Genomic DNA, 11,270 nt, shown 5'->3' on the forward strand with positions numbered 1-11,270 from the left:
TTCTTTATTGCTTCGACCATGAAAAACAAAAAAATTGGTAAACAACAACAACAATAAAATTTTTAAACTCAATGAACGATTTGGACAACAAAAAAAAACAATTTGTTACATTTTATGTTTAATTTTATGATGAAAATTTATTTAAATCAACAATTTTGCATTTTCAATTTACATTGTCTATTATTTTCAGCATTCATATCGATCAATTTACGAATTAATCCTTTTAGTTGATCAATATTATAACCAGTTAGTGAAGATATACCAATTATTTTATCAAATTTATATCCCATTGGATCCGGTGGATTATGATCCATAATTAATGTTTCATTATCATTATCATTGATCATATGATGTTCGATTGATTGTTGATTCGAATTATCACTATTTACATTCATTGATGACTGTTCATTACTTTTTTTGATTAAATTTTCTTTTTCAACCGTAGATGGTATATTTAAATTTGTTTGTTGTAAAATTTCTATAAATCTATTGAATTGTTCACGTTTTTCGGAATTATCCAATTTAGTTATGGCTAGAATCGATGATTTTTGTTCAAGTATTTCTTCATCAAAAAGATCAATTTCATTAATCAGTGATTCTATTACTTCGATTGGTTCATGTGAACACCATGAACGATGATAATGGCGACCACCCGAATTACGAAATCCATCAATATCAACAACAAATAGCAATAAATTTGTTCGAACAATATGTTTAAGAAATTTATGTCCTAATCCAATGTTTCGATGTGCACCTTCAATCAAACCGGGTAGATCAGCAACAGTTATTCGACGATAATCTTGATCATAAAATTCAGATTTATCTTTTACTTTTGACCAATCATTATACAATTGTACTGCTTTAGGTGGATCATATTCAATTACACCAAGATTCGGTTGTATTGTTGTGAATGGATAGTTAGCGATTTTTGGTGATGCACGTGATAATGCCCGCAACAAAGTTGATTTACCTGCATTTGGATATCCGACTAGTCCTACATCGGCTAATAATTTCAGATCTAATTTAATGGCCATTTTTTGTCCTTTTGTACCAAAATAGGAATTTGTTTTATCACCACCACGACCACCAAAAGCAACAATCACTTTGTCGCCTGGTTGATCAAGATGAGCAATTTCTTTTTTATATTCATCTACAATGACTGTGATGCCAACCGGTACTTTAATCTCCAAATCTTTTCCATTCTGACCGATAACAGAATTACGTGAACTATGTTGACCATCACCAGCACGGAATCTTGCATTCGATTTTTGCAAATCATTCAATTTAACATTAGCATTAGCAACAAGACAAACATTTCCACCATTGCCACCTAATCCTTGAAATTTTGGATAACCATTACCACCGGCACCACCCGAAACAGTTATCCGTATTTGATCGATGAATTTTCGATATTTATCCTAGAAAAAAAACAATACCAAATCCGTAAAAAAATGACAAAAATACCAATTATATTTTGAAACCTTTACGAAAATTCGACCTGTCGATTCTATTAATTGATTATGTGGTAAAGCAGAAGTAGAATTGAATACTTTTGTAATATGAAAAACTCTAAAAAACAATGAATTTTTTAAATTAAACATTATTATCGTAAATCAGAAACAGAATCCAAAATTCAAGACACACATGAGAATTTATTTTGATTTTGTAACGTTTTTTATGAATAAATTGAATTTTTTAAAATTTAGATGAAAAAAATTCTTTTAAAATTTCATCTCTTTTTTGTATTAAATTGTTATCTTGTTCTTTATTTCTGCTGATAAAAGGATGTTCCAATAAATTCATGGCCGTTGGACGACGTACTGGTTCTAAATGTAAACATTTTTGTGTAAAATCATGAAATATTGAACTAAAAGTTCGTTGTCTATAAACTTGATAACGACGTTTCAATGTAAGCTCTAAACGATCCATTAGTTCGTTAAAAATGTTCATCTCTTCACACGATGAATCTAATGGTTTAGGAATATCGCCAATAATTTTATAGAATAATAATTCATCCGATGACATATTATCAAATGGTACAACACCATTTGCTAATTCACAGCACAGAATTCCCAATGAATAGATATCCGATTTGAAAGTATAACCAAGAATATTTTGTTCAAGTACTTCAGGTGCTAAACTTGTTAATAAACTGGAAGCATTTTTTGGATATTTGAATAGTTTCAGTTCATCAACCGTATCAACATGACACGAATATTTGAGACCAGAAAGAACAAATTTGATTGATGTTTTCCAATGTCCAAAAATCAATACATGTGAACCTTTTATGGCTCTGTTTAACAATAAACGAGTAATATTTTTTTCAGATTATTTCATCATTGGAATTATTAAATAAAACTTACCGATGGACAATGTTATTACGGTGTAGATAATCAACAGCTTTTAATATATCTTGTAATATGAATAAAATAACTTTTTCTTCAAGTCCAAACGGTTTACAAAGTATATCGACCGATGAATATTCTGAGTAAGGAAATATCGTATAAAGCATATCATTCTGTATAAAACTAACAAACATTTCGATTATGTTAGGATGTTCAATCATTTTGTCAATATCGTTCTCATTTTCTAAAAGATCAAGATTTGAATCAATTAGATTGATACGTCGTAATAAGCAAGTTAATTGAAGTGGTTTGAAAATCGTTCGATATAATGTATCATTTGGAGCATTGATCGAACCGATAGTTTGATAATCGTTTAGATTAGTGGTAAAAAGTTTTTTGCTGAACGATATAAAAAAAGTCATTTGTGCGTTGATTGTTCTGAACTGTGGCTTTTGTTTTTATTCGATTCGTCCATAATTAAATTAGAGGTCGATTTTTTAATTTTCACTTTATCCTTAGGAGCATTTTCATTAGTTTGATCATAGAAACGTTTCAATAATGCTATAGATTTTTCGGCATCCAATGATCCTGATATACAATTCAAAACTGGATCATTTAATCGAGGATTTGAATGTACCGACATTACCGAACCAGCACCACCAAACCGTTCATTTTGAGCTCCATATAAAACTGCTTTCACTTGTAATCGTCTTAAAGCTCGACAACACATAACACATGGTTCAAGAGTTAAGACTACAATTGTTTTTTTAAAAATTTCATCATAATTTTCTGGATATTGTTCAACAATCTGATTGATACAATCAAATTCAGCATGTTTCAAAGCGCTTTTAAATTCATTGCTTCGATTATGAGATTTAGCTAGAATTTGTTGGCTACCATTTTGATCTTCGATAATAAACAAACAACCCACAGGAACTTCACCATTTTTTAGGCCTTTTTCTGCTTCATCAAAACAGATTTGAATTAAAATTGGATCTAAAACAAATGTTTCCATTATTTTGGATTTATGATCCATATTGCTATAACTTCGATACTATCGATATATCGTTTAGAAAAAAAAGAAGACCGAATCTCGAAATTCACGCATTTTTAGGATCCTCACGTGTTTTCGATTCTGTTAAAATTTCGAATCAATTTTCATCATGGATTCAAACCATTTTGAGATTTCTTTATCGGATAAATACAAATCTCAATTAAAAGATATTAAATCAAATTTGATTTCGGGTGATAGGTAATAATTTTCATTTATTTTGATTTTAAATTTTTGAAGTTTTATTCCATTTCTTTATGATAAAGACGATTGGCTGTCATTTTATTGGATAAAATTATTCCACATATCGACACTGATTTGTTCCTGGAACATGTACTATTTCTATTACAAAATCTTGTGAAAAATTTGGAAACATCGAATGACCAGGATGATCAGATTTTATGTATACGAGCTTTGAATCAAATTTTGATTAAAATATATGATGTAAATATACCAAATTTTACTCGAGAATTGGGCCTAACAATTATCCCGAACATGATCAAACGTTTGATGCAATTTCGTTCTTATGAAGTGGTTTATGCTGCTAATTGTTTAAGTATATTGGCCACATTATTTCCAACCTTAATAGCTGCAAATCGTCAAGCAATCGAAAAACGAATCTTTCAACTTGTTGATTCAATTCAACAATCAGAAAATGATAATCACGAACTTTTAAAGTTATTGGGATTTTGTTATTGCAAAATTTATCTATCTGGCCCTACAGCATTGATGACTCGATGGCGTGAAATCATTTCTAAACTTATCAATTCATTTTTGACATTTGCAAAACATCCAGTTTTTTCACATATAATGAAACCGATAAAAATGTTCTACTTTAATGATAGCGGACCATTAGAAATGTTCATATCAGATAATAAGTCCGATTATTCATTATCAATGACAAAAAAATTATATTTTATTTCTGCTGTTCTTTGTTCGGCGATAACAGGACAATTTCAAATGAAATTACCATTACCAATTGAAGCAATTATTGAATGTTTAAATTTGATGATGATCATTTCGACAACTAAATCACCGACAAATGCACAACAAAAAAAAGAACCAAACATTCATACATCATCGATAATTTTACAAAATGTTTTCATCATATTACGAGCATTAATTATTACTTGTCAATCAAATATTCTTTGCTATTCACGATTAATTATTCATATTGTTAATGTTACAATTGAATGGATGAAACAACAACCATTGGCAATTTCCACTCAATCACATCTGTTTTCCGAACTAAGATGTTCAGTGCTGAAATTTTTAACTGATTATTTCGAAACTCTTCGTTTGAATACCTGTTTATCTAATAATGAATTTGAAATTATTCTTAATTTTATTCTTGAAAAAATCCCTATCATTGAATCCGTTCCATTCGATGATGATTCATCCAACACTATTTATTCGATTCGTTGTCTTAATTCATTGATAAATAATAGCTCAAACATCGTGGACAAATCATCTTGGCGAAAAATACAGAATTTAGTCATTCCTACATTGTTTCAAATATATCGAAAATGGTTTTGTTTAAATAATTCATATAAAAAACATATTTGTCGTCAAGAATTATTGGAAACTGTTCGATTAATATTGATTAATCTTGATGTTGAAAATGATGTTCCACTTGAAGCTATAATTAGTGTTATGGAAGAAGCAAATCGTTTAGAAAATTCTTCCAAGATTCGACAACTAATCACAAGTACAATTCATCTTACCAATTATGTACTTTTATCACGAATCCCGATAAAAAATGAAATGTTAGAATTAAATTCAACCGAAACAGATGAAAATTCTATCATTTTTGATCATCATCTTGAAAATGACCAAAAGCGTAAAGCTATTGATGATGATGAAAAAGATTTAGATATGGAACTTATTCCTTCATCCAGTAAACAGCTTAAAACACTCATCGAAATTGTCAATGATGATGGTATTACTATGGAAGAATCAAACAATGACAAACAACAACAAAATATGATTAATAGTCAAATGGAAATCGATATGAATGATGAAAAAAGTAAATCTTCTGAAATTGTTGATAGTAGTAGTAATGATGATGATGAAGAAGTAGTTATTCCATCTTCGAGTCAACAGCTTATGTCTATTACTAACAACATAAACGAGTCATCCAATGACCAACAACAACAACAATCAAATGAACAAATTACAATAACTATAGAGGATTCATCGGATGATGATGACGATGAACAGATAATGGTCGACGAAAAGAAATCAGATGAAGCAAAAAATAATGATGAAGATGACGATGAAATATCACTTACATTAAAACTTCTTGTCGATTAATTTTATTGTTTTTCATTTTTTGTTTTATTTATTGTAATGTAATTTGTTTCAACTTTTTATACAATTCATATTCAAAATTAACATTGTTATAATTTAGAAATAACAATTATTATTTTCATTATATTCTTGATAAGATGTTCCTGGATATTGATGATGTTGTTGTTGTTGATGATTATGATTCGATTCAATCAATGTTGAACCATAATTACTGCCACCCATAGTTTGATATAAACAGTTATTATTCTCATTCGGTAAAAACTAAAATAAATTTTTATTGATTAGATACAAATGATAAATTCAAAATTCAATCATACCTCATATGTATCAATATTTAACTGTTGTTGATGTTGTTGTTGAAATTCTGTTGAACATGATGATGGTGATTGATATGATGATGATGATGATGATGAACAATCATACCAAGATTTATTTGTAAAATTTGTTGATGAAAAATCGAATGTTGATTGTGCATTAAAATTATCAGTGGAATGAGCTATTGGATGATGATGATGATGATGATAATAAGATGATGGCTGATGATTATTATATGATATTGTATCATTTGAATAGAATGGATAATTTGTTGCTGTTGTCGGTGAATTATATGATGATGATGGTGATGTATATGATGATCCATTTTGTGTTACATGATCTAGATATGGATGATAATGACGATGGTGATAATGAGGATCATTGTGGTGATGTTGATGATGACTAGATTCAGTTACCATTTCAAAATTTGGATTTAAATATCTATTTAGATTATTGCTTTTTTCTAAATAATAGTGCAATGATTCTGGTGATGATGATTGTGTCATTGAATTACAATGATTATTCACAATATTTGTGCTGTTATTCGATGTTGTTGTTGTTGTTGATGATATTGGAACAATCGATGAATTTGGTGAACCATTCGAATGTGATGGTGATGGTGTTGGAAAGAAATTCACTCCATTATTATTATTATTGAAACAGGATTGTTGATTATTACAATTTGTTGAACTGATTATATTTTTAAAATCATTATCATTATTATTGCTATTTTTACTGTTGTTGTTATTAAATTCCAAACTATTTAAAAATGATGATGTTGATGATGATGATGTAGATGAATTTGGAATCATTGACATTGAAAAACTTGATTGTGATGATGATTCTCCCGATGAATGTTGTTGTTGTTGATTATGATGATTAATAAATGATAAACTAACATTATTATTATTTTTCTGTTGCTGCTGCTGTTGATGGCGAGAAGCACCACGAAATCGAATACAAATACGATATTTACATGCTTGTTTGATTACATTTGATCCACCAAATTTTTTCTTATCCAAACAATAACTACATTGGCCACAATCCTGTGCTCGACAACCTTCACATTCTTTACATCGACTTTTCTTATTATTATTATTATTCGTCGATATTGTATTTTTATTTTCATAATGATGATGATTATTTTGATTTGGAAAATAATAACCATTCGAAATGATGAATGCTTCGGAAGAATTTTGATTGTTCAATGTTTTGATTTTCTTTTTATCATCAATTAACCATCGAGATTTTTCAACATTCAATTCATTATTTGTAATTTCTTCGGCTAAATTTTTCATATTGAGCAATGGATTGATTTTTGTTTGTTTATTTTCCGTTCGTTTAACCATTTGATAATCATTGTTTCGTGAAAACATTTCGGCTGTCGATATCATCATCGAATTATCCGAACCGAATTGAACAGTTTTCATTGGTTCAGTTAAATTTGTTGGCGTTTTGATGGCTGGATTTTGTTCGATTTTATAATTTGAATCACAATCAATAAAATTTGTTGATGAATATGGAAAATGATTGGATGATATTTCTTCTTTTGAAGATTGAACCACATTCAAAGGCATTGTCATATGATTATTTGATGAAATTTCATTTGCGTTGGAGAATTGAAGTTTCAGCAAATTAATTTGTTTATTATTTTCATTCGATTCTTGATGAATGTGTTTTTTTCGTTTTATAAACATTTCTTGTTTTGTTGTTTTTGAATCATTTTCAATCGTTGATATTTTCTTCGTTGATGAATCATTAATAATTTTATTTTTCTTTGATTTTTTATTAAACATTTCTTTTTGACGTTTGGTTGGATGCAATAGAATTTTATGTTTTTTCTGTGTAACCGGTGTTTTCGATTTGTTATTATCGACAGTAATAATAATTTCCGATTTTTGGCAATATTTTTCCATCAATGTACGACGTGTATCGCAATCAATTTTAAATTTTTCAATACATAATTTTAACCAACATGCTTTACATCGACCACCAGTACCATTGGACAAACGTTGAGCATTTTTACCTTGGTTATTATTATCATCATTGGTTAATACGATTAAACATTCACCTAAAACACATTGAAAATGGATTTTTGTTTTCGTTGAACAAATCAAATCAATGAAAAAAATGAATATCTTACCATTATTATCATTACATTGAAAATGTTTTGGTTCTTTGAGAAAACGAGAAAAAAATTTAAAACATGGTTCACAGCTACGCAAACATTCACAAACAGAGAGAAAACAAGAACGTAATTTAAATTGAAAAAAATCATTTCAGAAAAAAACCAAACTAACCTGAATATTCCATAACGTCTTTGTACATGAGAATAATATTTAGTCTGATTACATACTAAACAGGTAATGAATCCGGAATTTCTTTTTTTTTTTTTTTTTTGGTTTTCAAATGATATTTTTTCCGTTGAAAGGGGAAGAGAAAATTGAAAATTGAAAAATTTTTTCAATTAAAGTTTAAATTCAATATTAATAAAACTAAATAATTTATCAATTTGAAATTTTACTTGTTTAAATTTGTGCGCGATTCATTTGTCAATGTTGATGATGATGAAGACGTTGATGACAAATCCTTTGTTTCTGTGGAACAATCTCGATGATGATGATTAGTTTTTCGATGACGATTTGTAGCTCGGATATTTGTTGTTGTTGTTGTTGGATTGACTTTTGTTGAATTCTGATTTTTGATATTTGATTTACCTGCAGGCAAAATTAAGAATTTGAAATTTTTTTATTTCGATTGTTTGATGATGATGATGATAATTCTAATTCAATTAAATTCAAACTTTTCAATTTTCATTTTTTCTTTTTTTACAAATTTTTTTTAGCATTTCATCATCATCATCATAATTGGATATTATCAAAATTCTTACCTGTTCGACGAATTTTTCCATAATCCAATTGTTGTTGTTGTTGTTTTTGTCGTTTACCTGAGTTTTTTGTGGATTTTTTATCCGTTGTCAGCAATATAGATGAATGTTGTTGTTGTTGTTGTTGTTTTTCAACATTTTTTTGATCTTTTGATCGAGTTATTCTTGTATCATTTTGTGATGATGATTGTTGTTGAATCATGTTTCGATTTTGTTGTTGTTGTTGTTGAGATGATGATAATTTTCGTTGTTGTCGATTTTGCATTCTTTTGCTAGATTAACATATTTGGAATTTCGATTTTAAGAGAAAAACTTTCCACAAAAAAAACGGATATTGGAAAACGTATGCGTCCTTTGTGTATGTGTCGAAAAAAAAACTTTTCGGAAAGATGAAAATGACTGTTGGTCAATGAAACATTCGAATTTCTGAAAAACTTTTTTTTTTTTTTTTTGATCTTCAGCAAAAATCAATTTCTCCCGATCATAAATGTTTCAAAATATCAAGCAAAGCAGAAAAAAATATCGAAATTCATGGACAACAGTAAAGCGAAAAACGAAAAACATCAACAATCAAGAACAAAACCCCGAAAAAAATGAAAATTTTTTGAAGAAAAAAAAACGAAATAAACTTTTTTATTTTGAACAAACAAACAAACAAACAAAACCGAGCATCATCATCAAATTCTATTAGAATTTTATTTTATTTTATTTTTCTGTTGAAAAAAAAATATTAAAAAAAATCAACATCAACAACAAAAAAAGAAAAGAATAAATCCAACATTCGGAATCGGGAAATGTATGCGCGCTTGGTCCATATACACACACACACACACACCATACATCCAACCAGCCATACACCACACACATACACCATTACAACAACAACAACAAGAACCGACCGAAAAAACAAAAAAAAAACAAACCAAAAAAAAATATTCCGACAAAAAAACCGATGAAGAAGAAGAAGAAGAAAACCGAATATATCGAGAGAAAACCGAATTTATTTTTCCCAAGTTTTTTTTTATTTTTTATTTTTTTTTTCTATTTTACTTCCCTTTTTTTTCATGAGTTTTGAGTTTGTTTTTTATTATTATTCTTCGTTTTCGCAATTTTTTTCTTCGTTTTTTTCCCATCATCATCATCATCATCATCATCATCATTATTCGAGTTCTGTAATATCGTTCGGTGAACGGAACATTCATTTGTTTCGTCGTTGTTTTTTGTTGTTATTGTTATTCTTGTTCTTCTTCAACAACAACGTCTACTAAAATTCGGATTCTTTATGTTTTTCGCCGCTTATTTAATTCATTCATTCATTCATTCATTTTTTTAAAAACAACATTTTCATCATTATTGGTTCCATAATTATATTCAACTAGGAACTACAACAACAACAACAACAACCAAAATATTATCATATTCCCGACAAAAAAAAAAAAAAATACCGCACAAACATCTACACCCCCGTTCACATCTTATTCGAATGTTTTCATTCGAACGTTTTGACTCACTATCGTCCTTTCTTCCTTTTTTTTCTACACTTTTCCCGAAAAGATTCTTCATTTCAGATTCAGTTTTGCCATTACATTCGTTCATTTTATATTCTTCTTCTTCTACTATTCCGGTCTATATTCTTTTTTTTTTTGTTTGAAAAAATATTTTCATTTCTTGAATTCAATTTATGATAGATTTTAAACTGTGTGTGTTGGTGGGTGTATAGCCGATTCAGCTCTATTTTTGTTTAACAAACAAAACGATTATGCGTAAAAATTTTCAAGAAGAAAAAATACCCAACCACCAAATCGAATCATCATTCCAAAGATCGAATCCAGAATGAATGAATGAATGTTTCAACAATATCGCTAGCGGTATAAATTCGGATGATATATATGCGTTTGTTAAGATAGAGAGTGAGATAAAAATAAATAAATAAATGAATTTTTTTTTTTAGCGGCATCTTATAATAACCCATATTATATAGATAGTTAAAAAAATTATTTTCGGGAAAAGTTCCGGGTAACCGACAAAAAACGAAAAAAAAATTTCATTCTATCTCCGCCCCCTTATCAAAAACATTCTTTTTTTTTCCAACATCCAACATCCAACATTTTTTCCCCCCTTTGTGGAACATTATCATTTCGGTGAATATATTTTGAATGAAAATTTTTTTTGTTAAAAGAAAACTTTTACTGTTTTTTTTTACTAATACTACCCCTAGCAAAAAAATGAAGAATACATTGAAATGTATTGAAAAACATTAAACAACAACAATTCGAATGATGAAAAAGAAAAAAACAAGCCGACAATTATTATTATTATAATCATTTTTATATAATGTTGAAAACACACCAAACACACTTTT

At 28.5% G+C, this 11,270-nt stretch overlaps 5 protein-coding genes across 6 annotated transcripts; 1 reads left to right on the plus strand and 4 right to left on the minus strand.

Annotated features, from left to right (window-relative positions):
- Positions 1–17: 17 nt before the first annotated feature.
- LOC113798370 (GTP-binding protein 10) lies at positions 18–1,666 on the minus strand. The gene is made up of 2 exons (XM_027348890.2): positions 1,482–1,666; positions 18–1,418 (listed from the first exon to the last, which is right to left on the minus strand). The coding sequence occupies exons 1-2, from the start codon at positions 1,599–1,601 to the stop codon at positions 147–149; spliced, it is 1,392 nt and encodes a 463-aa protein (XP_027204691.2). The 5' UTR covers positions 1,602–1,666; the 3' UTR covers positions 18–146.
- On the minus strand, positions 1,633–2,767 carry LOC113798372 (STE20-related kinase adapter protein alpha-like). Its single transcript, XM_027348893.2, has 2 exons — positions 2,364–2,767; positions 1,633–2,293 (listed from the first exon to the last, which is right to left on the minus strand). The coding sequence occupies exons 1-2, from the start codon at positions 2,765–2,767 to the stop codon at positions 1,696–1,698; spliced, it is 1,002 nt and encodes a 333-aa protein (XP_027204694.2). The 3' UTR covers positions 1,633–1,695.
- On the minus strand, positions 2,764–3,381 carry LOC113798373 (tRNA-specific adenosine deaminase 2). The gene has a single exon (XM_027348894.2). The coding sequence runs from the start codon at positions 3,379–3,381 to the stop codon at positions 2,764–2,766; it is 618 nt and encodes a 205-aa protein (XP_027204695.2).
- Positions 3,382–3,395: 14 nt separating this feature from the next.
- LOC113798367 (uncharacterized) lies at positions 3,396–6,020 on the plus strand. Its single transcript, XM_027348888.2, has 2 exons — positions 3,396–3,597; positions 3,663–6,020. The coding sequence occupies exons 1-2, from the start codon at positions 3,509–3,511 to the stop codon at positions 5,707–5,709; spliced, it is 2,136 nt and encodes a 711-aa protein (XP_027204689.2). The 5' UTR covers positions 3,396–3,508; the 3' UTR covers positions 5,710–6,020.
- On the minus strand, positions 5,803–10,742 carry LOC113798375 (uncharacterized). 2 transcript variants are annotated; one of them, XM_075824791.1, is made up of 6 exons: positions 8,912–10,742; positions 8,546–8,738; positions 8,322–8,402; positions 8,169–8,238; positions 6,024–8,093; positions 5,803–5,967 (listed from the first exon to the last, which is right to left on the minus strand). In XM_075824791.1, exons 1-6 carry the CDS (start codon positions 9,171–9,173, stop codon positions 5,803–5,805), a joined length of 2,841 nt encoding a protein of 946 aa, XP_075680906.1. In that variant the 5' UTR covers positions 9,174–10,742. The 2 variants fall into 2 exon arrangements, with proteins under 2 accessions (XP_075680906.1, XP_075680905.1); XM_075824790.1 differs by having other exon boundaries at positions 6,024–8,092; positions 8,165–8,238.
- Between the last annotated feature and the right edge of the window lie 528 nt (positions 10,743–11,270).

Source organism: Dermatophagoides pteronyssinus, unplaced genomic scaffold (assembly GCF_027571235.1).
Source record: "Dermatophagoides pteronyssinus isolate colony J.1.1.1.1 unplaced genomic scaffold, Derpt_VIB-CSIC_2022.12 sq0002, whole genome shotgun sequence".
NCBI classification, from domain to species: Eukaryota; Metazoa; Arthropoda; class Arachnida; order Sarcoptiformes; family Pyroglyphidae; genus Dermatophagoides; species Dermatophagoides pteronyssinus.

What these genes read in the sequence shown, in the direction of transcription:
- LOC113798370 (XM_027348890.2), bottom strand. Translation starts at nt 1,601, where the DNA reads ATGTTTAATTTAAAAAATTCATTGTTTTTTAGAGTTTTTCATATTACA. An exon ending in CAGGTCGAATTTTCGTAAAG is followed by an intron (nt 1,419 to 1,481) that starts GTTTCAAAATAT and finishes TTTTTTTTCTAG; the next exon opens with GATAAATATCGAAAATTCAT.
- LOC113798372 (XM_027348893.2), bottom strand. Translation starts at nt 2,767, where the DNA reads ATGACTTTTTTTATATCGTTCAGCAAAAAACTTTTTACCACTAATCTA. An exon ending in CGTAATAACATTGTCCATCG is followed by an intron (nt 2,294 to 2,363) that starts GTAAGTTTTATT and finishes ATTGTTAAACAG; the next exon opens with AGCCATAAAAGGTTCACATG.
- LOC113798373 (XM_027348894.2), bottom strand. Translation starts at nt 3,381, where the DNA reads ATGGATCATAAATCCAAAATAATGGAAACATTTGTTTTAGATCCAATT.
- LOC113798367 (XM_027348888.2), top strand. Translation starts at nt 3,509, where the DNA reads ATGGATTCAAACCATTTTGAGATTTCTTTATCGGATAAATACAAATCT. An exon ending in AATTTGATTTCGGGTGATAG is followed by an intron (nt 3,598 to 3,662) that starts GTAATAATTTTC and finishes TTTATGATAAAG; the next exon opens with ACGATTGGCTGTCATTTTAT.
- LOC113798375 (XM_075824790.1), bottom strand. Translation starts at nt 9,173, where the DNA reads ATGCAAAATCGACAACAACGAAAATTATCATCATCTCAACAACAACAA. An exon ending in TCAATGTAATGATAATAATG is followed by an intron (nt 8,093 to 8,164) that starts GTAAGATATTCA and finishes AATGTGTTTTAG; the next exon opens with GTGAATGTTTAATCGTATTA. An exon ending in TAAATATTGATACATATGAG is followed by an intron (nt 5,968 to 6,023) that starts GTATGATTGAAT and finishes AATTTATTTTAG; the next exon opens with TTTTTACCGAATGAGAATAA.